This window comes from Melanotaenia boesemani, chromosome 9 (assembly GCF_017639745.1).
Source record: "Melanotaenia boesemani isolate fMelBoe1 chromosome 9, fMelBoe1.pri, whole genome shotgun sequence".
Classification (NCBI taxonomy): Eukaryota; Metazoa; Chordata; class Actinopteri; order Atheriniformes; family Melanotaeniidae; genus Melanotaenia; species Melanotaenia boesemani.
The window spans coordinates 16,902,529-16,926,343 of record NC_055690.1 but is presented as its reverse complement, the minus strand read 5'-3'; the positions used below and the strand labels follow the sequence as shown (position 1 = coordinate 16,926,343).

Genomic DNA, 23,815 nt, shown 5'->3' with positions numbered 1-23,815 from the left:
CCCACATGGGCCTGTATGTTACAGGTGACACCCAAAAGGTGGAGATGCCCAGTAAAGAGATGGAGGTGGTGAAGGGTCAGATGGTGGTGCTACAAGCCTGGTACAGCCCCAGCTCAGACATTTCCCAAAACACTGTCATTTGGCACTTCACAGGAAATGAGTCGAAGCAGGTGAGAAGCTTAAAGTCAAAACACAACAATCATCTGTTAAATGTCTGTCTGTGTCTATAAATGCAGGTTTGGGTCATTTATATGAAGAAGAACCCAAGTAGTCTGAGGTTGAAATATAACATTTCCAGAAATATGCACACATCCATGAAAAATATCTTAAAACATTGTCTGATACTTTAAAGTCATTCATAGGTATAAAAGATAAGAAAAAAAGGAAAAAAATGTATTATCCCTTCTTTTTACTGCAAGTAAATTTGAGACTTTAAACTATCTAAATAATATCTAATAATATATATATATATTGCATATATATATATATATATATATATATATATATATATTGCATATATATATATATATATATATATATATATATATATATATATATATATATATATATATATATATATTGCATAACATCGCTATATTCTTACAAACCCATCTCATTATTTCTAGGTGTAAAAGGATAATCTGCGGAGTTCAGGATTATTGCAATCATCACTGCAAATGTCTAATTCATAGTGAAAGGAAGTAAAGAAGAAAGGATGGGTGCCATTAAGGAAAGGATGCCACTGATGACAATTTATGCAACATGTGTGTGTGTCAGCATGATTAATATAATCTAAACAATTTCAGTATGCAATGCCTGTGAGCTTATCTCAAACAGAAAATCAGCCTAAATTTCAACATCCACCATCTGTACATGTCAGGATTATCTTCACGAAGGACGTTGATTTCTGTTGTTAATCTGCACATCTTGACATGACGGCAGCAAATAGAATTAAAGTTGTTTCAGATGAATGGAAATGTGCATTCATTTCAAAATTGTGCCATTTGTGAAAATGCCAGTACTAAATGTCCAGGTTTTCCTTTAATTACCACTGCAGTAAATGGAAAGAGCTGTAAGTTGCTTTCATTAAACTGTCTCTGTGCAGGTGATTAACTTTAGTTCAGGTAAAGTCGGGCATGGACAAAACGAATTCACCAAAAGAGTGGGGTTCAGCGTGGCCATGCCCTCTACCAACCTCTCCGTCTACATCAACAACACCCAGGAAACTGACTCTGGCCTCTACTTCTGCCATGTAATTGTCCCTGGAGGTCATGGCATTTCTGGAGAGATGCGGCTTAATGTCAAAGGTAATGGTCCATAGCGTCACAGAATTTTCAAAGGTTAGATGCAATCAGCAAAGCCTGTGATGCAGCTCAGTCATGTCTTTGGATTTGAAAGATCATCCCAAGTAAACGGTGGGCACATTTTGAGGGATTTTGGATGTGCAGAGTTTGTTGAAAATAATTTATTTATGTGAGAAAGCTCTGTCCAAATAAAACGCATCTGCTGTTAAGGGATCCAATGGGCTCTGAAGTCATTATGTCATCTTCCAGAAGCAGATGGAAATAGCAGAGGGAGGGGGTCAAAACATCTACTTATTTTTATGCAATCCGGCTACTGCTCTGAGAAATCTCCACATTGTAAGCAGTGGATTAAATCTAATGTACATGTTCAGGAAGAGGTTACTGGTGTATATCCTTGTCTTACATGTGTGAACATTCAGTAATAACCCTGTATGTCTGTCTGTCTGTTCAGTCCCTCCCTCTCCTCCAGTGTGCAGCATGACAGGAAACCCCGTGGTGAAAGGCAACGTGACCCTGAGCTGCAAGTCCAGTCATGGAAAACCCGCCCCTCACTACAAATGGACCAAGGCAGCACCTGTGTCTGAAGTCTTTTTCTCCCCAATGCAGAGTGAGTATGTCTTCAGTGAGGATGTTTACTCAAAGATACACAAAGCCACCTTCTTGTTGTCATATATATCCTTACAGATCATTTTTATTTGCCTAGAATTCTTTAAATGTAATTGTTTGAATACCTTAAGTACAATTAATCAAATTAGATCTTTTACATTTCTATTTACATTTATTCACAGTAGACATTTTGATATATTACTGCAATACAAAAATACCACAGTCCATTTGGAAGAGCTAGTTCCAGTTACAAATTGCTAATGCAATTTAATTAATTTGCTTTCACATATTTGAAGTTTTGTCCAAATGCCATCACATAGACCAGCTCTTTGCACCACAGAGTGCAATAAAGGGAGCTTGCCTTCTCTTAAAGACGTACTATGTAACCTTCCAACCTTAAAACTCTGCATTCCTGTGACATTTATTATTTGCATTTCTTGAGCCATCACTGCTAAGCAGCATTCCAAAGTTGAGAAACCACACTATATGACTTTTTATTCTGGGACTCCACCGTGACGTTGCAGCTAAGCTTCACTTTACCCATCATGTCAAATGCTAGCAAGTGGACACAAACACACTGATCATTTTGAACGAGCACTCTGGCTGATTCCATAAAGAAATACAAGAAGACATTATTGGAGGAAGAGAGAGAGACAGAGCAAGAGTTAACACCACAGTCAAACTAAGACTGTCTTTTCTTTTACTGTCTGAAGAGATTTCACAATACAGATAGAATACAAGATGGATGCTGAATCAACTGCCAATTAAGAAAATCTGCAAAAGTTCTGTAGTGTGCCTTCACAACGACATAGATTTCCATAAAATTATGGGTAGGGCGATACTGCAAATTTTAGTATTGATCTGAAACCAAGTAAATACATTTTATATGCATCCTTTTTACAGTAAAACGGATGCATTGGGACAGAGGCAGGGAATGTAAAACTTGATTTATATTTATTAAGTTATTTGTTTACAGACACAGATCAAAATTCGTGTAAAAAATAAGAGAAGACTGAAGGCTTTTACTGCTCTGAATTTAGCCTGTCAGGCTACATTGTTAGAGGCTTTTTAGAAAATATGCAGATGGAGAAAGAGGTGTTAAAACTAATTAATGCTTTTAAAAAAACTGTCTTCCTCATGTCTGGGTTCAAATATACAGTCAATCAAGTCACAGTGTAACAAGTTGCCATTGTTGTCTTCACAGTGTCTGCATCATAACTAAAAGTAAAAAATAAGCAAAAGAAACAGAGTTAATATTCAGTTGGATGTTTTTTTGTTTTTCCATCATTATTTTGGTATCAAAAAGCTAAGGTGAGACTGAAACTAAAGACTGATGTTGGCTAAAAGAGGGACTACAAGAAGATCAAATTATTGTTGACTCTTACTTTGGGACTTGGAACATTTTCTCACAATTTATTATCAATCTTAAGGCATTAAGGCGTTTTTGACCATAATACAAACAACAACAAAAACCCATCAAATTCTCTTTGACTTGTTGTGAACTAATGCTTTAGCTGATACAGTGTGTTTTTTTAAATTACATTTTAGCCAGAAAATTAGGACAGAATTTGAGAGAGGATTCAATCATTTCGTCTGCTGCTCAAGATGCTTCAAATGTATATCAGAGGAAGATCTTTGATTTTCCATAACATGCAGCCTGAACTCCTTTTCGCTGATGTAGACTGGTAGCACCCTCCTCTTTAAGTGCTGCCTCTGTGAGAGAGTAAAAGACATGTCTTACATTATTGTATAGATGCTTATTTTGAAATGAAGCTGCAGAGAAAACACAATCTGTTTCTGAATAATATGACTTAGGCTGATTGATTGCGTATTGACTTAACTGCTTTGATCCCTGGCCCTGATCTCTTTATAACAGAAAAGTCCCCAGAATCAAAAGATGAAAACTACTCCATCTGATTGTGCATTAACCCAGGCTTTCGCAGTGTTGTATATACACTCAAGCCCACATGACATGTGTGTGTGCATTGTCTCACATGCCACACTGTGTCACATCGACATACATTCAAATGCTGCGCTTTTATCTGCGCTTATACTAACTCTCGTGACTCTTGAACTCTACTCTGCCATCACTGCTTATCTTTTTCAGCAATCTCCATCTCTCTCTCTGTTGTCTCTGCTGATCCTCTTGCACTCCTCATTTCCTGCTGATCTCATCTAACAAGCCCCGTTTCATTACTTGATCACCCCCTCTAAGAGGCATAAGTTGGATTTGGGAATAAGAGTACCACACATCTTGCTCTTCTGCCTTCTTCCCATCAGTTTACACCACTCCTTCCCTACCTTTCATTGATGCTTGCTCTCTCTCTGCCATTTTTCCTTCTGCACAAAAACCCAGAATGGAGAGTCTGCCCCCAGCCCATACTTGTCCTTGGGTTCATGGGTAAGGGTTTTCATCACTTTCCATATTCACCCAGCTCCTTCAAACCCTCACCCTGAACCACTGACATCCCAATGAGCCACATTTTCTGGAATCCACATATGCTGGCCTGTAGAGAAGCTTTAAAGGAAAGAAAATCAACCCAACTTCTAATGATGCTTATAGGATGTTTTCAAAATGATCTCCATTAAAAAAACTAAGCTGTCTAGCCTTAAAATTTCACTCTGTTTTTTAATTTTCATACCTTTAACCATGAGATCACGTTTGACTCTGAATAAGCTGGATTTTTATTCTGTAATACACTAAGCTTTTTTTTATTATTTTTGTTAATAAGGGGTTGAATTTGTCCTTTAAATCTTGCCATGTGTATGTCGTGTTAGATTTAGCTGTAAATCTATTGATTAGTTCATTAGACAATTGGTTGTTTTTAATCATTATTATCAGCTATAATCTCACATGTTCTTGAATGTTTAAGTTGTCAACAATTCAAAATAATTATTTATTGCAACATCAATAATGAATTTGTCAAATATTAATTTAAAAAAAGTTTACAAAATACACCTCAGTAGCTAGCTTAGCTGTACATATTTATATATTACGTTTATTTTTAATCCAAAAACAACACATCGAGAATAAGTAAGATTTAATAATCTTCTTAATTAGCTGGTTACCTCTGTAATGTTTAGACAGCTTTACTAGGCTAATAAATTAGGTCTTGTTTTTGTACCGTTGCCAAGGGGAGCTTAATGGGTATAAGGCTCCTCTTGATAATCTGATTTATTTATTTAGTTCTTTTTAAAATCTTATTTATTTTGAATTATGGAATTTGTGTAATCTTCCTAGACCTGACCAGAGGGCATAGAAATAAAAAGGAAGTAGTGAAAGGAAACAAAAAAAAAGGAAAGTATAAAAAGAAGGAGCAGACAAAGCAGAGGGCCCGCACCAAGCCCAAGGCGACCAGGCTCCCCCAGATGAACACACTACGTGGGCCAGAACCCACCCCAATGTTCCAGCAGCACTCCCCAGGAACCAGGGCACCATTGACCACTCCCCCCTTCCTCCTCTTACTCACCAACACCGCCACAACCCAACCAAATGCAGCAGATTGGGCATTCCCCCAGGGCCAGCAGCATCCCCATCAACACAGCTAGCCTTGACACCGCTCAATGGGGCAACTGTCTCCTTCTGCCCGCCCCCGGTGGCGCCCAGGAAAATGGGGTATGAGGGGACCTCATTGCCCTCACCTCCCCCGCTTGTGACTGTTTGCAAAGTGTGTATTGTTTGCAATTAAATTTGAGTGGCAGTAACCACACAATGCTGGGAGCGAGGCCACACCAGCAGCCCCGCTCGCCATGCACAAGTGTAATCAAAATTGAGAGTCATGTCGTCACAGGGTGCAACCAACGAGGCCACTTAAATGGCCCCCTGTGCTCCACCTAGTATGACGTGCACACCTGTCAACACCCTACCTTCTTAATTAGCTGGTTACCTGTGTGACATTTAGACAACTACACTAGGCTAATAAATCAGGCCTTGTTTTAAGCAATGCTAAGCTAATTAGGTCCTGAGTCTTTCGTGCATGTGAATAGTTTTTAGCCATCTCATTCATTTCTAATAAATCCACTTTCATTTGAGGAATGATGACCTCTTATGCGATTTTATTCTATGGAAGCCAAGAGTGGTTGTGACTGAACATTTTTTGAGCATCACTTTCTCAAGATGATGGAATTATCTATCTCAAGATAAATACTCCTGTTAAAGCTTTTTGATTATTTTCAAAAGCTCCAATAAAACAAAGGTTGTCTTTGTTAAACTGTCGGAAAGATAGTGCCAGGAAGCAAAAAGAAATGCTTACTTCAATTTACTGTTATAGATTCTGACCAGTTGCAACTGTTACCAGTTAAATCAAGCGCTAACCACTCAATTTTTAAGCTCATCTTGATCAAATCATGTTTTCGAGAAAATAAAACTAGTAGCATGTTACAGTATATAACTTCTTACAAGGTATTTACTCCGACATATAAGAATATCAAGCAAATTTGAGGGAAGAATTACAACATCAGTAAATAACCAGTAAATAATTCCTTGTGAATGTAGCAGTTTTATCAAGTAGCAGATTTTTTTTTATTATTTTTCAGTATTAATTTTAAGATTACATTTCATTTCATGATGTCTTTTTATTTAACCGTGACTTAGAGTAGCCATGTAGATATTTGCGTTAAACATGGAAATAAATCCTACCTCGATGATAATTTACTTTTTTATGTATACCATAAGATGCATAAAAAGTGTGTTGATTGCACAAATCATCACATTTACTCTCATCATTCCTCTCATTTACCTTGAAGTGATGGCAGTGTAACGTGATTCTTGTGTCTTGATGTAAGACAACTCATAACATCAGCTCCTCTCAGTTCTTCTGACACCACCGGGATCTGATTGGGCTTGAAATTGCTCTAAGCTCAGAGTTAGCTGACGTACTGCTAATCTGTCAGAAGTGGGTTTGGTGAAACAGCTAGGGGCCTAGCTGTCTCACAAAAAGGATCCAAGAGCAGATGCTGCAAAAACAGAGGGCGAATAAAGACAAGGTTCATTGAATAAATGGTGCAGGAATACAAGAAACTCTGGGAGGAGAGGGAGATGGGAGTTCCAGTGAGAGACAAATCTAAATAGTGACTGGGCTATCTTATTGAGTCCAGGTGGGAGTCTGAGCAGAGTGCAAGATGTGGCTGGTGAATAAATTAGAAGGCAGGACAGGGAGAACAACGGAGGAGATAGCTGGAAACACATGGAGGCAGGTTCAGCCACTTTAAAGGAATGTTTTTTTTATAAACAAAACACAGGAACATGAAGTGGGACAATCTGGCAAGGTCTGGTCTGGTCTCCGGATCCTTAAACAGGAAAGCTTGATTAGGGCCGATGGAGAATATGTATGTAAGCGGGAACTGACCAGACTTCGCCCTGGGCTTCCTGGAGCCTGCTCTGCCTCACCTAAGGCGCAAAAAACCAAAGAGCGAGCGCCACAGCAAACATGATGGTAACAGTTGGTTCTTCACAGCTGGTTTTCATGCGGAGGGATTAAAAAATCAGAGTAGGACAGATGCACAGCATGCTCATGCACAGCTGTTCTATTTGGCATTCCTTTGCATTGTTGATCTCTTTCACATGATTTAACCTTAAACATAATTACAGATATGATCTAATTGTATTTTGAATTCAAGTGAGAGTTTAACTATAGATTCAACATATTTTTTCTTTTATTTACATGGTTGAAATTAAGTTGCTATATTTGTTGATATGCTTGTATCAATTTGACCTCTTCATACAAATTGTGTTTCATATATTACTAGTTCTTTTTTTATTTGTATTTATTTATTTTACATAATTTTAGCAGGTTAACATTACCTCTGGGTTCACTAGGAATTTTAGATATCACATATAATCAAACAGAAAATATAATAATTTAATCAATTTTGTTTAAATATAATTCATTTACAATTTAATTTAAATTTAAAGAATGCTTTCAACTACTACTACCATTGTAGTTGTATGAGGAGAAGATATGTGTGCATATATGACATATATTGGAAGTTTAACATATGTTTATATGTATGAATATACAGACAGAATACGTTCAGGGAAAATCCTGCACCCTTGACCCCCACAGTAAGAGATCTGACATCTGTTTACTGCAGAGCTAGTTTACTGGGAGAGTATGGGTGCACTTAATCGCTTAGAGGAAAGGGTCAATGCACTAATTACCTGCACTTTCCCACATTAGCTTCAGTCCTAGTTTTGCAGTAGCAGATGCTGTAGAAAAAATCAAAGCTTATCCCTGCCCTTCATTCCCCATAACTTCACCATAACCATAACTTCATTCCCCATAACTTTGGAATGACAGCAGCTGTTTGGACACAGTGATTTTTAGGAATTTTCTGGCCTCTTGCATTAATATGTTGCATGCTGGCATATTGTTAACCATGACTTTTCATCTTGGATGATTTAGATTAGTCCTGGGTTGCATTATTTTTCTCCCTGAAGGGATTGACTCAGTGCAGAGGGCAAGAGACATACGCAAGCACATGCACAACACTCACTCATCTGACCCACACATATAGACAGTGATTTCGCAAAACAAACACACAACCATCATTTACTTATGTTGTCACAAAACCAAAAACACATCAGATAAAGACATGCTGCAATATGATGTTGACGATTGGATTTCAGAGGATTTGTTGCGATAAGTCTCTCATGAAGCTTGTTTATTTTTCTACCGCCTGTGTTTGTAACACAGCAGTTTAAAGACAGATGTGATAAGAAGAAAAGATTTTATGCAAGGTGCAAATAAAATCACTGCCGGGTCATGACCTCGGGTGAGAAAATATTTAAACAAAAGCATTGTATCTGCAGCTTAAAATGCAATGATGAACCAAAAACCAATCAGTGTCTATATTTTTTTTATAATGAACCCAAATTGTTACTTTGGCTCAGTAGTTCCCCAACATCTAATTCTTTGCTATTAATTCTTCTTCCTGTGTAGATCCCCTGATTTTTAACACTTAAATAAAAAGGTGTGAAGTCTAACTGTATAGTCTTTTTTGCAGATGAGAAACATGGCACCCTCAGGCTGAGCAACCTTACCAAAAGTATGTCAGGGAAGTACATCTGCAGAGCCAGCAACACAGCCGGCTCAGACAGCTGCTCCATTAATCTGGAGGTCATCACCTGTACGTACCTCTTCTAAACTCTGTTGGTGCTCAATTAACACACACTACAGCTGTGATGTTAATTCACTGTAACTGCTGTTTGTGTTGTTTTGCAGCTTCCAATGCAGGCATGATTGCAGCAGCTACTCTGGGGTCAGTTGTGGGACTGGTGGCCATGGTTCTCTTCCTCTTGTTCTTACTGAAGAGGAGACGGGACTCAGAGGAGGAGATGTCTAACGATATAAAGTGAGAATTTTATTATAAGCACACTTTAATGTGGTCACTAGTCACAAGGAAGAAAATTACTTAAGTTGTTTTTAGTCTTCTAAGTTGATTATCTGTATATTTTTGAAGGACAGAACTAGAACACTAAATGAATTCAAGCAAAAAGGCACATATTTCTGGTTGTGTATCTGTTGACTGACCATTCTGCCCCAGTTTATCCTGTCATGGTGACTAAGTATTACAAGGTATTTTAGTTTTTGATGTTTATATTATTAATTTGCATGCGATGAGTGCTGGCATTTTGTTACTTCTGCTGACCTGAATTGCAGTCTTTGCAAGGGAACATTCCTGAAAAAGAGATCTTACAATCTGAGGAGTTTGTATTTAATAATAATGATTTTTACTTTATTAATTCTAGTTGCGAGATTAGTCTCTGCATTGTACCCATCACTAGATTTACTCGAGAGCAATATGCTTCCAATATTTTTGCCTCCCCGGGAGCAGTTGAGGCGTTAAAGGCCTTACTCAGGGACCCAGAGTGGATCACCTCTGTTGAACTAGTTAATTTTATTTATTTGTTCAAATGTTTTTATTTTATTTATCAATTTTCTTTATTTACCTCATCCAATAAACGTTGCATTAAGAAAATAAATTAAATAAATTAGAAAAATGCCAAAAAACAATGCAAAGTTTTGTAAATCATTCAAATCCAATATTTAAAGGAAACAATATGAAGACATCAAAATATTTGCTCCTTTTGTACTGTAAAGCAGAGGCATGTAGAGAAAGTTAGTAAGTAAGAAAGAAAACTTTTACCTCTTTGTTGCTTCACGTCTTCTTGTAACAACACCATTAAAGTGTTTAAAAATAGAGGAGACCAGTCGCTATTGTTGTTTAGGGCTTTCCTTACAGCAGCTATTTCTTTTTAATTCCTAATGTGACAAATACCTTCAGTATCAGGTCTGGACTGCAGTTGGACCACTTAAGCATCCATGGTAATCTACAATGGAACCATGATGAAATTCAGAATTAATTTTTTCTTGTTTAAATAATTAAGGTCCTCTTGAGAAAGATGTAATCTGGCTATGTATAGTAACATTTTTTTCCAAGAACTAGGGTCCTTCCTTCTGCCCCCTATTGAATGCAGGAATCTGGAGTAAATCACAACTCTGGGGACAACATTTCTCCCCGATAAAGTCCTTAAACTCTGAACCTTCAGAGTGGAGCTTGCAGAGCTGAACATTTCTGATTGGTCAAGTCTTCTCAGTTTAAACAGACACAAAGGCTTGTGAAATCTGTTTAAGCTGCAGCAATACCGTTTGAAAACACAACATTCAGACTCAGACAATAATACACTCCTCCGTAGAGTTTAAGGAGGAGAAAAACACTTCAATGTCTGCCTCTGTACCTCATGTTGCTTTCCCATTACATAGTACAGCTTGATATAGTTGGCTTTCCATTGTAGTTGTACCACATAAGTTATACCATCTGATATGTTTTTGGTAATGCTTCAGCAGAGGCTCCAAACAACTGAGTCTATACGGTGATGTGGAACCACTGCGACATGCTGATCAGATCTTGTTTTGTCGCTGCTGCTTCACACATCCATCTTCCCACCCACAGCTAGAGGGTGCTGTCTGTGATGAAGCCATGTAACTGCTTTAGTCTGCTCCTTGCAAAGGAAAAAGCAGTGGACCTCAGTTAAAATACAAATTGAGATTGTTTAATTTCTTGAATAAAAGCTCCAGGTCATCGAAGATCTAGTTGCTGTTGGCTGAAAGGTGTCTTAACTGTTCCAGTTATTTCCACAACAGAACATATTTATTTTTAATATAGTGCTCTTTATGGGCCACGACCAGTCAATATTGTTTTTTTTAGTTTTGTCCCTTGTGTGCAGAGATTTGCCTGAATACTCTGAATCTTCTGTAGATATTACGTTCTACAGATGATGAAATTAGTTGTTTTTTTTTTTAAAACTGTTTTCAGTTCCAACATTTGATGTATTGTCTTTTTTTAAGATATTTGGTTTGTTGCACAAGTGCTTAGAGTGCATTTCTTTCTATTTCTACTATAGGGAGGACGCTCAAGCACCAAAACGAGTGTCTTGGGCAAAGAGCAACACTGGCTCCGACATTGTGTCCAAAAATGGCACACTGTCTTCCATAGCCACCAGTCCTCGATCACGAGACCCACATCAACCCAACTTTCCATACCCATACTCCCCCATGTCTGCATCAGACACAGGCTCCGTCATCAACGCCTACCAGCTGCGACCTGGAGAGGCCACCTCGCTACAGGGGCTTCCTGGATACAACTTGGGAGGCACACCAATACGTAAATACAAGCGACCTTTAAGTGCAAATGGGGGTCCTCCTCAGGTTCTCAGAAGCCCTTTAGTCAGCATCCCCAAAAGGACTGAGGGAGCTCAGCCTCAGGTGCCGCCTCCACTCACCGTGTCCCCACAAATCAGCTCCTCCACTCTGACACGCACAGGAACTGTTGCTGTAATGGTGCCTGCTCAGAGCCAAGCCGGCTCACTGGTGTAGCCAGCAGAAGCAGCTCTGATGGGACGTTAAAGGACAGACAGAGAGGATGCCTTTAGGTGGAAAGCACTTTCTCCAGGAAAACCTGAGAGGCTGTCTGAGAAGAAAACATTTCGGGTTGGTTTGTACTTCTACTTTTGCACAGATTGTACCTTTAGTTTAATAAAACTGACTTAGTGCAGTGTTTCAGTTTCTTTTCAGCTTTCTTTTTGTATTTCGTTCAGGCTAACTAAAGAGAAATATATTTTTGTTGTTATGCTAAAAAAAAAGGAAATTCCAGTTCAAAATAAAATCCAAGGTGAGTTGAGATTTCAGGCAGCAAGTTGTCTTGATACAATCAACCACAATGAATGATCCTGTTTTCTCAGTGTTGCAGTTCTTGCAAAAATATTTTCGGCTACATTTCTATGGTTTTTGTGTTAATCTGAATATTAACAATTTCTTTTTTTTATATACAATTTCATTTTTATTTAACTACACCTCCCTGTGTAAGGATCATCTCCACTTTCCTCAGGCTAACTGCACTAGTTCTGAGCAAAAGCCCACAATTCAGGTACTCTTCAAATGTTTTGCTTTCTTTGCCCCACATTAACACCATAGGGGTGGTTTAACTTGTAACAATGTCAATACGATTTCATTTGTACTAAGGGTACATACTTAATGAGTATTTTCGCCTGTTACGGTAGTTGGAATGTAACCAAAATAGTGAGTATAACATTGTTAAAGTTGATGGTTTATGTATTTTCTGAAGTGCTTGGTTCAAAATTCATCGCTGGAAATATAAGATGCCATTTGATGAAAATGAACAACAAAACACAGCAGCAGATTATTTCCTGATGACTTACCAGTAAATCTGCTTATGATTTTCTTGTAATGCTGAACTCTGGAAATAATGTGGCTGTGTTTTAATGCTATTGAAAGGCTGTATGTGTCACTTTTAATGCAGTTGATTGTTGACATATATATGTTTTTTTCCTAATAAAATGTTCTGGAGTGTTTGACTGGATTACAGCCAGTTCACTTACAAACACTTAATCTGGATGTAAACAGCAACAGAGATGAAAGTAACTCAAGGTACCAAGCAGCAGACAGGTTCCTTTTGAGGAAAGTGTATTTTGGAGTGTGATTGCAAATCCACAAAACATAAAATCCACACAATTCACTGCTGACTGCAGATAAAACAGGACAGAATACAGATACAACGCAGTAACTATGGTATAAATACGATCAGGAAGGCCACTTAGGAACAGAAATGATGACACTGCATGTGATGCTTTCATTTGAAATAAAGTTGGTGTTGAATGGTTGAGGACCTTTTACTTTACATACTTTCAATCTGCTCATACAAACTGATTTAAACTGTGAAAAAAAAAAAAGAAATATAATGTTAACATAAATTCATATAACCAATGATGGTGTAGCCAGAAAAAATGTTACGTAGCAACGAAAAACAAGAGACGAGGCTCAACATCGCAGCTCCGTATTATAAAGTTTCCTTTCAAGTTGAACAGTAAAAATGATCAGGTTGTGTGTAATGTCGGAGCTTCATTAGAGCTTTTAAGTGCCACGAGTGTTGTACAAATGGAAATTTTAGCTCAAAGGTGGTGCTGCCTGAAAGGTTAGGGAATGCCCAGTGTTGCATCTGTGTCGGTAACCAGGGGACAAGAGTTTGGGATTAAGAAACCTGTTTGTATTCTACTCATCTGTCGTGTTTGAGCAGCATCGTGATATCTGCAGGCTGTTCCAGAAACCTGCAAAACACTGACCTTTTCTACCAGAAGCTCAGTCATGACATAGCAGATGAGCTTCCAGATCACTCCTATGTGACAAATAAATTTGTATATTATTCATGATGATCTAGCCAGCTGTTACTCAGATATTTATCTTTGTATCATTGGTTAAACAGCTGCTTCATTACTCACTATTGACATCCCAAAAGCCCCTTGTCTACACCGGAGCTAAACATGTAACAGGTGATCTGATATTATGCTACAAAATCCTAGAATTTTCTGAATGCTTTACGCTAAACTTTCCAGTCACTTTTGTAAAGTTGCAGAGGGCAATTCAGGTCCAGTCACACAGTAACAAACCAGAAATAAAGACCACAGCAATATGGTCCAGGAGAAAAGATTTATCAGGACTCTGACAGCAGATTTCTGGATATAATCATCCTCATCACCTCGTTGGTTCCTTTAAAAGAAACAGGAAGAGTCACACAGTCTGTAAATGTTCTGCAATACAAATAGAAAGAACTACAGCAAATACGCTCACCTTCTAGGATTTGATGGACTCTAATGTCCCGCACAAACTGCTGTACTGCATAGTCTTTTAGATAACCATACCCACCATGCATCTGCAGAGCCTGGTTGCAGATCTGTTGAGTAAGATCAGGTGATAACATAAACTTTTTAGCTTTTACTTCATAGTTTTAAATGTTTGTAAAGGCAGTGTCACTACTGAATGAGAACAGTTCAGGATGTTGGAAAACAATTTTTCCTCTATTTTGATGTTCCAGCATTATTTCAGAAATGGACCAATCAGATAATCTTGCATATAAGAGATGACCAATCAGTTATATTACATCCCTGTAGCACAAGCGATGACTAAGAGGTTTAAAAGACAAACAAACCAGGAGAGAAATCTTTGCTCTAGATTCTAAATGCACATGTCAGATTTGTGTTTTGTACTCTCAGTCATCCCACAAACAAAAACAAGGAATTTCCTTTTGTCTGTGACTCTTGTGTGTTATATTAACTCAGATGTAGATATTTTATATGAATTGGGCAGAAGAAAAAAAAAAAAAGAAATTGCAGATACCAAGAGTATAAAGCAGAATTAATTGATATTTTTTGTTAAAAAAAACAAACAAACAAACAAAAAAAAAAAAACATAATGCTTTGTGGCATCACTCACATTAAAGCATTCATCTGTGACAAAGAGCTTGGCCATGGAGCAGAGGGAAACCGCATCAGGCCGGTTCTCCTGCAATGCCGTTGCAGCTTCACGCACCAGAAGGCGAGATGCAACTAACTTGGTGGCCATTTCTGCCAGTTTGAATTGAAGAAACTGCACAAATAAACACAGACAGAGACAGCAAACATGTTCAAAAGAAGAAGGAAAGTGGGAAGAAAAGCTGTTAAATACTTCTGAATTGCTGTGAGAGGATCACATCACCTGGTTGTTGGCGAGTGTTTCTCCAAACTGCTTCCTCACCAGCATATGATCCCTTGCCAACAGCACGGAGGCATGTGCTGCCCCCAGAGAGCAAGAGGCTGATGACAGTGTTGAAGACAAAACTGATGAGTGACCTCATTACAAGCTAATAAAAGTAAAAGCCATGTTTTAGCAGGATAAGTTTTTATGTAGGCAACTTTTTCCTAACGCCAACTAACTGACTATTTGGCCAGAAGCACAATCAGAAAACAGAAGAAGAGTTTTTGCGTCTAGAAAAACCGACAATCCTGCTCATGCCTGAGAAATAAGAGCACAGTAACAGATCAAGAGTGTATGTTTCGGCTTCTGAGTTTACAGTTTTATTCATAATAACAAGCATGAGTTCATACAACTGTGGTAAAACCTTTTGACATGCCATAAGCACTGCAAGACTCGACTGCAATATGCATGTAATTTATGCAAAAATAAGCTGCCATGAAGCTCATTCAAAGCTGATTTAAAGACTGATTATCTATAAAATCTGGATTTATATTGGACTGTGATAAACTGACATGAAACCCAATTTACAAAAAGCTGTGTAAAAGACCAACGAAAACAGTAAGCAATGATATGAAACATATTTCAAGAGGAAAATATCAGAAGGTCAACATGTGAAATGAGAAAACTAATACTGAGAAAAGCTTTTAGTATTTTTTAAGTGCAACATATTTCAGAAATAACTGGACAGAGGCATGTTTACGACGATATTGCATCGCGCCTTCTGTATGTTTTTGGGAACTGAGATGAAAAACTGTTGTACTTTTAAAAGTGAAATGTTTTATTTTCCTTACTTGAAACAGGGTTTCAGCTGCTCAGCAGTTTGGTACAACCTTTGTTTTTTCGGCTTAAACTTACAGTGCAGAAATGGCCAGTTTGACTCTTTATAGAACCATGCTGCTGTAATACATGCAGGATGTGGCTTAGCATGGCTTAATCTGTCTAAACAGATATCTGCACATGAATCTACACAATCTGTAAGCAAGGGACAAGATTTTCAGCACACTTTCCCTTATTAGTCTGCTTGTTGTTCGATATATGTTGACCAGTCAAGGTAGAGCCGGCTTTGGAAAAATACTGATAAAATGTCATATTAAAAACAAAGGATGTAGAATATATGTTTGAAATTACAATCTCAGAAGCACTGACGCTAATTTAGATCTTTTTAACTTATAATTTTGCATTTTCATTTAATTATATACTTAATTTTATATTAAATCGCAGTTTTATTGTTTTATTTATTTATTCATTTATTCATTCATTTAATTGCTTACTACTAAATCCGTAAATCAAGCATCCTCAGAAATTCTTTTGCTTGGATATCATAATCTGTTGTGAGTCCTCACCAATATTAATCCTGCCTCCATTCAAGCCTCTCATGGCAATGTTGAAGCCCTGTCCTTCCTCGCCCAGCCGGTTGGTTACTGGCACTGTACAATCCTCAAATATCACCGCCCTGGTAGGCTGAGAGTTCCAGCCCACCTGGAGAAAGAATGTTGGAAAAGAGCTGAATGATTGTGGCTCAACTCTGCCATCTAGTGGTTAGCTGCAAACACACCAACACAAAGGTTCAGAGGAGCAACAGTGAACTCTACCTTTCTTTCCTTTTTTCCAAAACTCAGGCCTGATGTTCCCTTCTCTACCACCAAACACGAGATACCTTTAGGTCCTTTACCTCCTGTTCGGCACATTACTACATAGACATCTGTGTCTCCTCCTCCACTGATAAAGGCCTAAAAGGTCAAGAAGGCACATAATTAAGCTTACTGGAGTTGAAGACATTTAGAAGAACGGAGCATAGACTAGTTGAAATTACCTTGGAGCCATTTAAGATGTAATGGTCACCTTTCCGCTGTGCAGAGGTCAGAAGTGAAGCAGCATCACTTCCACTGCCTGAAACAAACATCCCAGGTTTAATGAGTAAACAAACTTTAACAAATTTGCAAAAGATAAGAGGGGAAAAAAGTCATTTTTCAACCAAATATCCTTACTATTCTGTTCATTCTCATAAAAAGCAAAACGTTTCTTTGCACTTGTAGACTGACCTGGTTCAGTGAGACAATAGGAAGCAAACTTTTCCATCGTACAGAGATCAGGACAAAACTTCTCTCTCTGCTCATTGTTGCCAAATGTGTCAATCATCCAGGCACACATGCTGCAAAGAAACAAGTATACTGCAGGTTATACTCACATTGATTACTGAGCATATTTAAATTTGTTGGCAAACTTTTGCAGGTGGAAAAAGTGCAAGGTTTGAGGAGAATTACTTTTACACCTTGTTTCTTTCACCTGTGATGAAACCATATTGACTACTTTATGTGACAAATAATCTGGAATCTTAAGTTATTTGGGACATTTCGTGAATTTGATCTGTATTACACATCCAAGAATTTGATTTCTTGACTTCTTATAAGCATAATTTGATTTAAATAGCAAAGACATGTCATCTTTGCTATACGAGAGGTCCATACTTGTGGATACTCATGTAAGCTGTGGTGCTCACACATCCTGTGGACAAAGCCTCAAAGATGATCGATGTGTCCAGCCGAGACAGGCCTGATCCTCCAACATCTGGCTGGACGTAGATCCCACCAAACCCCAAGTGAGCTGCTTTTCGCATTGCCTCTACTGGGAAAATTTCCTGCAGGAAAAATTGAGAAAGTTCCTGTTACCACAGCTCACCCAGTGTTAAAGTTGGCAAACAATGCTGCATTTCTTTTAACATGACAATACAAATAACCACTTGCAATAAAATTATAAAAGACTAAAGGTACAGTGTGTAAGAATGACTGAAATCTAGTATTAAGGATGAGCATAGTAATGACAGACATACATTTTAATCTGCAAGTAGATCCAGTGGCCTCAAGTGCAGTGATAAATGAATGACAGGTAACTACTTCCAAATAGTGTATTTGTGTGTGTTGTTGTTTGTCCATTCAGAGACACCGTAGTGAAAATGGTGGTACAAATATGGCAGGTGCTAAGTATATGGACCAATGGTAAGTAAATATAGATGGCTCATTATAAGAGAATAAAGACATAATAATAATTTTAGTAAAATAATTAGATATCAATATAAACCCTATTTTTAACAATGCAGATTTTTTTTCTGTCATTGTCTTGATTTTATTACACATTCAACCTTTAAAACAACTACTCAGTGTTTTTGGATTCATAGTTTGACACGACATGAAGATTTTCATAAGAAAAAGTGGCATTTGGCTTAGTGGCTCAGTGGGTAGAGTGGTTGTCTTCTAGCCTGAGGGTTGCCGGTTCGATCCTTGGCCTGTCAAGCTCATGTCAAGGTGTCCGAGAGCAAGACATTGAACCCCAAATTGCTCCTGATGGGTCGTGGTTAACTCCTTGCATGGCAGCTTCCACCATCATGAATGTGTGAATGGGTAAATGTGATGTATAATGTAAAGCGCTTTGAGTATCATTCCAGGTACAGCAAAGCGCTATATAAAAAGAGACCATTTACTATTTCACAATGTATATTCTTCTCATTTATAGGCTTACATACTGATACTACCACACCTACAATAACAAAATTGCAGGGAACCAGGGTGATTCATCAGTCTATTGGAAAACTAACATATAAGGATGATGTCAACTGATTTATCAATAACTGATGGCCAACCTAACCCTGCTATCACTACAGGCAGAAATTAAGGATGTAGCAAAGTCAGGGATGATCTCCTAGATGCTACTCTGCCACAGCAGAGAGTTGGTACTAGAGTAACACCAGTTATTATGGTGTTAAAATCAGTAGTTTTGTAGCCAAAACAGAACAAAACTAATTCTAAGTTAGGGTTTAGCTCCAAATCAACAGTAGAGAAACTCTGAGGGGGGGGAATAAGCTTGCTTTACTCACATATAATGTTGCTAAAGAACAGGAGTTGACTGCTAACAAGGGTTTCTCAGGAGTGTTACAAGAAGGGCTTAATTTCTCCAAAACAGGAGAACAGGTTGTTCTTAAAAAGACAAGCAACATATTTTTTGGTAAAATAATTGTGTGAACAAAATTTTATTCTTAATAAAGATGTCACACAGTGTTCGTCATAAATAAGAGTCTAAGAATCTTTGCAACCTACCTTTTGGTCCCACTCGGCCATGTGAGGAGCCATTTCATTCGCTGCAAAGTCAAAAGCCACTTTCTGAAACTCTTTCTGTTCATCTGTGAGTCCATAAGAAGCTGCCAACAGAGAGCAGAGGATATTCAGTAAATATAGCAGGAGTCAGCTGTCACGTTGTGTGTCGTTTTGTAATTATTTATTAATTAATTATTTTTTTCCTAGATTCGTGAAATCACACACTTTCCTTGAATCAATGCTGCCATAGTGCTCTGGAGCAAGAAAACCAATCACAACTGCACACACATTTTGTGTGTTTAATTGCATGACTACAAACAATGCCTTAAAATTAGAGAAGATTCCCCGAGTCTGGTGCAGAAAAAAATTAAATGTTTAAACTGAGATTGAATATTTTGGTACATCATCCTGTCTGAGGAGGGGCGTGTAGCCTTGTCTGCTTTACGACTGGAGGACAAAAAGAGCCACGACTAACCAATGACAGCAAGAGGGCCGGTCGTGTGTGCAATGTTTTTATTTATTTAAAATAAATCTAAAACTCGCTATGCAGGTTTTGGTTGCAGTTGGTGTGCATGACATTAGCCTGTTAGCTAACAAAGTTGCAAGTTTTATTCGAATTTTCTTACCCAATAGTGCTGTCATTAAGATAAACCCTCACAGTCTTAATTTCCTAGAACTTACGGTCTATACATGACGCTATCCCTCGGCTCTTCAAATTTTTGTTAAATATCCAACGATGGATGTTTGAGCCCAGTCTGGCTATTCTTGATAGACGTCCGACCACAGCCATCTTTACTTCCACAGTGGTGTGTTATGACACTCGCCGCTGGGACATTTGGGTAACGTAGTTTTATGAAATACGGAAGCAATTGGTTGGGATTGCTTGATTTTACCAAACACTCTGTCAGAGCCGGGTGGGGTCGCTGCGTCCAAGTGAGCCTTTAAGCAATAATATTTTACTTCTAATGAGGCGTAATTCTAAATATAGTTATCTCTTCCTTGCGGATTTAAACGTGCTGACACATCTGCGATGGACTGGTGATTTGTCCAGGATGTACTCTGCCTCCCACCTGCTAAAATGTTGGGTTAGGCTAGCGGTACAGATGACGAATAAATAAATTACATTTATTGCAAATTGTACAAACACAGCTTTGAAATAAATAAATTAATAATAATAATAATAATAATAATAATAATAATAATAATAATAATAATAATACGCCAGAAACCGCGTCCTCTTGTGGCCAACGTAATGACGCAATGGGGTTACTCAATGGGCCAACGGAAGAAGCCGGTGCATGATTCGAGTGCACCTGGAAGTTTGTTGCCATCACGTGTTGTCGGCTTTTCGCGGGATGTAATAAAGTGAATTTTTACCTCGTTTAAGGTAAAACTCGGAGCTTTGTGGTGTTTATGTACAGACTAGATTTGGGTTCAGATGTGAACTGTTAAGTGTGTTTAGTTTTCATGGACAGTTGTTGATAAGGTATACCTAGTGGTGATGTCCCACATTATTTTGATACATGTTGCTTCACAGATGTACGGCTATGCTCAATGAGCAGTCTGCAATTATTAAGACACGCCACAAGACGTGGAAACCATGTCTTCTTCGTACTACTACATTATATGAGTTCATTTGGTAAAGTAAAGATGGTTTAACGTTTAGGACTACATGCGATTTTCCATCATTAAAAGGTCATTACTGAATAAATTTCTTTTGACAAAAACACTAGACAGGAAATTAAAGTATGCATGAAAATCATAATGAAGTAAACTAATTTTCGGAGTAATTGACTAATAGACTAATTTCCAGATAGCTTATTATATTATCCTTCATATGAAAAAGATCTAAAGCAGGACTGCTTAACTGGGCTGCTTTGGTTTCAACTTCAACATATGGCGTCAGCCTACTTGTAGGATGTTCATTCAGCCTTTTTATTTTACACTGGGCATTATCACACGAAAGTTCTGCCATCATTCTGGTTCAGATTCATGATGCATCACCGAATATCCCATCTAATCATCCACAGTCCGTGTCTGCTTCTCTTCAGCCTACTTTAACTCTTCCATTTCTTTTGTTGTGCATTTAAAATTTTAAAAGCATATTACTGTGAGTCCTGACACTTCAACGTCTTCCTTGGTATAAAACTTATATGTTTCCTTTTTGTAACCTTGTTTTCACTGACAGCTTTCTTGTTGGGACCCTGTTTCCTGCAAGTCAACCAACTACCACATTATTATCAGCTCTGCAGGTGTCTTTTAATTGCATAATTTTTTCTGGCCGTGGGGTTGTAGATGTAACTGAGGCGACCTTTGAATGGTTAGTTTCTCATTTCCTTAACTGGAAAAGCAAACAGGGTCATGAACATGAACTTTGACTCTCAAACTTTTTTACTGGCATCTAAGACAAATAATTAAAAGAGAATATAAAACCATAAAGAGAACAAGAAGTCATGCAACAAACAGATGGCATGGCCTCCACATAGCACTGAGTTCAGCATTATGAAGTCAGTCTGGGATAACACAAAGAAATAGGAGATACTGAAACAGACTAAATCCAGAAATTGCAAAAAACAAGCGACTTGGAACTGAACTTTGTATGATTTACTTTAAGGAAGCTGTTTCACTTCACATTTAGTTCCTAAAGTTGTTGCACTAGACTGTGCACTGGGACAAACTCACACATTAATACTAATAACATATAGTGACCACAAAAGTCTATAAACTAGAAGGAGGGTTATTAGAAATTATTTGACAAAATCTCAGTATATACATTAACTCATCACCCACAGTTCCTTTGGATCTTTACAGATTAAGAGATGCCTCCAAAGAAAAAGGCCCGAGTGAGTAATACAACTGTGAGTTCAGGTAAGTAACCGAAATAGATTCAAACTTGTCTGATTGGATTGTCTTACAAGTGTTTGTAATAATGCAGGCAAAAATGACCGTGGGAAAACAGCTTCTGCAGCTGGTAAGGAGGGAAAAGCTGCAAATGAGGAGCGCTCCAAGTCTGCTGGCTCTGCAGAGTACAACCACTGGCTGATGAAGTCTGAACCTGAGAGCCGCTTTGAAAATGGTATCGATGTTAAGGTACAAAGCAGTGCAGCCATTTCAGACATTGGGAAACTATCAGCTCTTGTCTGACAATCATGATTTGTTGTGCAGTTTGGCATCGAGGATCTAAAGGCTCTGCCTGATCAGACTAGCTGCTGGGACGGTGTACGCAATTATCAGGTAGCGTCTGAAGCCAACTTCTGTTATTAAAAAAATGTTTATTACCACCTTCCATAATCTTTTTTGCCATCTTATTCTCACCACCGTTATGCAATTCTGTCAAGAAAATAATGAATTTACTTGGTCCGCCGTCTGCAGGCTCGCAATTTCATGAGGAGGATGAAAGAAGGGCAGCTGGCTTTCTTTTACCACAGCAACTGCAAGGAACCAGGGATTGCTGGAATCATGAAGGTGAGTCACTCCTCTAGTGAAAATTAAACTTAAAAGATTTGACATTTAAATGCGTTTCCTCGTCTAGATTGTGAAGGAAGCTTATGTGGATCACACTCAGTTTGACAAGAAAGATGTCCATTATGATGCAAGCAGCAAACCAGACAGTCCCAAGTGGAGCATGGTAAATAAAAAACATGTTCTTTCAGCAGAGTTTCTGATCATCATGATACAGTTTGAAGGCTGAACTTGCTTCCTTCTCTCAGGTAGATGTTCAGTATCAAAGAATGACGAAGCGCTTTCTTCCTCTCTCGGAGCTGAAGAAGTACCACATGCAGCATCGCACCAGTGGGGGTCCACTAAAGGATATGGCACTTTTCACAAGGGCCAGGCTCTCTGTCCAACCCCTCACCTTTGGTATGTAAGAACCATTAGCTGTATTTAGCACATAGTCACGGGCTGGTATTAATCGTTGTTTCTCTCTGCAGAGGAGTTTGACTTTATTCTGAGTCTGGAGGACAAAGAGTCGCTGTGAAGATTTACTTCATGACGCAGTGAAACGATTAAAGTGTCAAATTTTGCTGCTGTAATATTTCATTCTAGTAATATTAAATGTGTTTATTATGACCCAGATTTTAGTTGTGATCTTTTTGGTGGGAAATGGATGCATCTCAGAGGTGTGATGTTAAATTTAGTCTGGAGTGTTGTGTTGTTTGGGGTGACCTTTTTCCACTGATGTCAGTCAACTCATCATTTATACACAACAATGTGAAAGAACTTTAGCATCATAGATTTATTAAACCATCAAAAAGTATCTTACCGTTTTCTGCCATCAAGTTCAATAATGAGTTTATGTGCAGTGATGATGATACCGACGAGAAGATAAATGTGTTTTTACATTCTTTTAAACTCAAATGCTGAACTAATGCTTTTTATTTTTAATGTGGCTGTTCTGTTCAAATTTGATCAACCATATTTTATTTATAAAGCATTTTATACAAAGCAGCAGCACTAAGTGCTTTAAACTTTAAAAACAGTTTTTGCTCATTAAAAACACGTATTCACACACACACACACGTATATGACCTGTCAATTTAAAAACACCTGTTCATACTCTATCACACACTCATACATGCACATTGTACTATAATGGAAATAAATATCTGGCTTGATACTGTGGTTAATGACGCATTTTGTATATAAAAATGTTGCTTAATAAAAATTCATTCTGAGTTACAGGGAGATTTATGTGATGATGGCCAATAGTTTGGGGACCCCTATGTTT

General features: G+C 38.0%; 3 protein-coding genes across 5 annotated transcripts in view; 2 read left to right on the top strand and 1 right to left on the bottom strand.

Annotated features, from left to right (window-relative positions):
- The window catches only part of esamb (endothelial cell adhesion molecule b), a 57,219-nt gene extending 45,431 nt beyond the window's left edge, over positions 1-11,788 (top strand). For all 3 annotated transcript variants that reach the window (XM_041994116.1, XM_041994115.1, XM_041994114.1), the window contains 6 exons: positions 25-170; positions 1,106-1,307; positions 1,756-1,911; positions 8,916-9,038; positions 9,134-9,263; positions 11,317-11,788. In XM_041994116.1, the coding sequence (XP_041850050.1) occupies positions 25-170; positions 1,106-1,307; positions 1,756-1,911; positions 8,916-9,038; positions 9,134-9,263; positions 11,317-11,788 (1,229 nt within the window). The remainder of the gene's footprint in view (positions 1-24; positions 171-1,105; positions 1,308-1,755; positions 1,912-8,915; positions 9,039-9,133; positions 9,264-11,316) is intronic.
- A 1,090-nt stretch (positions 11,789-12,878) lies between these two features.
- On the bottom strand, positions 12,879-19,894 carry acad8 (acyl-CoA dehydrogenase family, member 8). Its single transcript, XM_041994117.1, has 11 exons — positions 19,768-19,894; positions 19,090-19,190; positions 17,467-17,636; positions 17,041-17,150; positions 16,812-16,888; positions 16,591-16,728; positions 16,342-16,477; positions 14,960-15,057; positions 14,699-14,851; positions 14,057-14,159; positions 12,879-13,975 (listed from the first exon to the last, which is right to left on the bottom strand). The coding sequence occupies exons 1-11, from the start codon at positions 19,874-19,876 to the stop codon at positions 13,920-13,922; spliced, it is 1,251 nt and encodes a 416-aa protein (XP_041850051.1). The 5' UTR covers positions 19,877-19,894; the 3' UTR covers positions 12,879-13,919.
- Positions 19,895-20,385: 491 nt separating this feature from the next.
- On the top strand, positions 20,386-23,157 carry thyn1 (thymocyte nuclear protein 1). The gene is made up of 8 exons (XM_041994128.1): positions 20,386-20,473; positions 21,898-21,954; positions 22,022-22,176; positions 22,252-22,320; positions 22,459-22,551; positions 22,619-22,714; positions 22,797-22,947; positions 23,019-23,157. The coding sequence occupies exons 2-8, from the start codon at positions 21,906-21,908 to the stop codon at positions 23,063-23,065; spliced, it is 660 nt and encodes a 219-aa protein (XP_041850062.1). The 5' UTR covers positions 20,386-20,473; positions 21,898-21,905; the 3' UTR covers positions 23,066-23,157.
- Positions 23,158-23,815: the final 658 nt, after the last annotated feature.

Coding starts and splice junctions, on each gene's coding strand:
- thyn1 (XM_041994128.1), top strand. CDS start 21,906: ATGCCTCCAAAGAAAAAGGCCCGAGTGAGTAATACAACTGTGAGTTCA. Junction 21,955..22,021: donor TAATACAACTGTGAGTTCAG/GTAAGTAACCGA, acceptor GTAATAATGCAG/GCAAAAATGACCGTGGGAAA. Junction 22,552..22,618: donor GGATTGCTGGAATCATGAAG/GTGAGTCACTCC, acceptor TTCCTCGTCTAG/ATTGTGAAGGAAGCTTATGT.
- acad8 (XM_041994117.1), bottom strand. CDS start 19,876: ATGGCTGTGGTCGGACGTCTATCAAGAATAGCCAGACTGGGCTCAAAC. Junction 14,852..14,959: donor AAACACTCGCCAACAACCAG/GTGATGTGATCC, acceptor TTATTTGTGCAG/TTTCTTCAATTCAAACTGGC. Junction 13,976..14,056: donor AGTCCATCAAATCCTAGAAG/GTGAGCGTATTT, acceptor TTTCTTTTAAAG/GAACCAACGAGGTGATGAGG.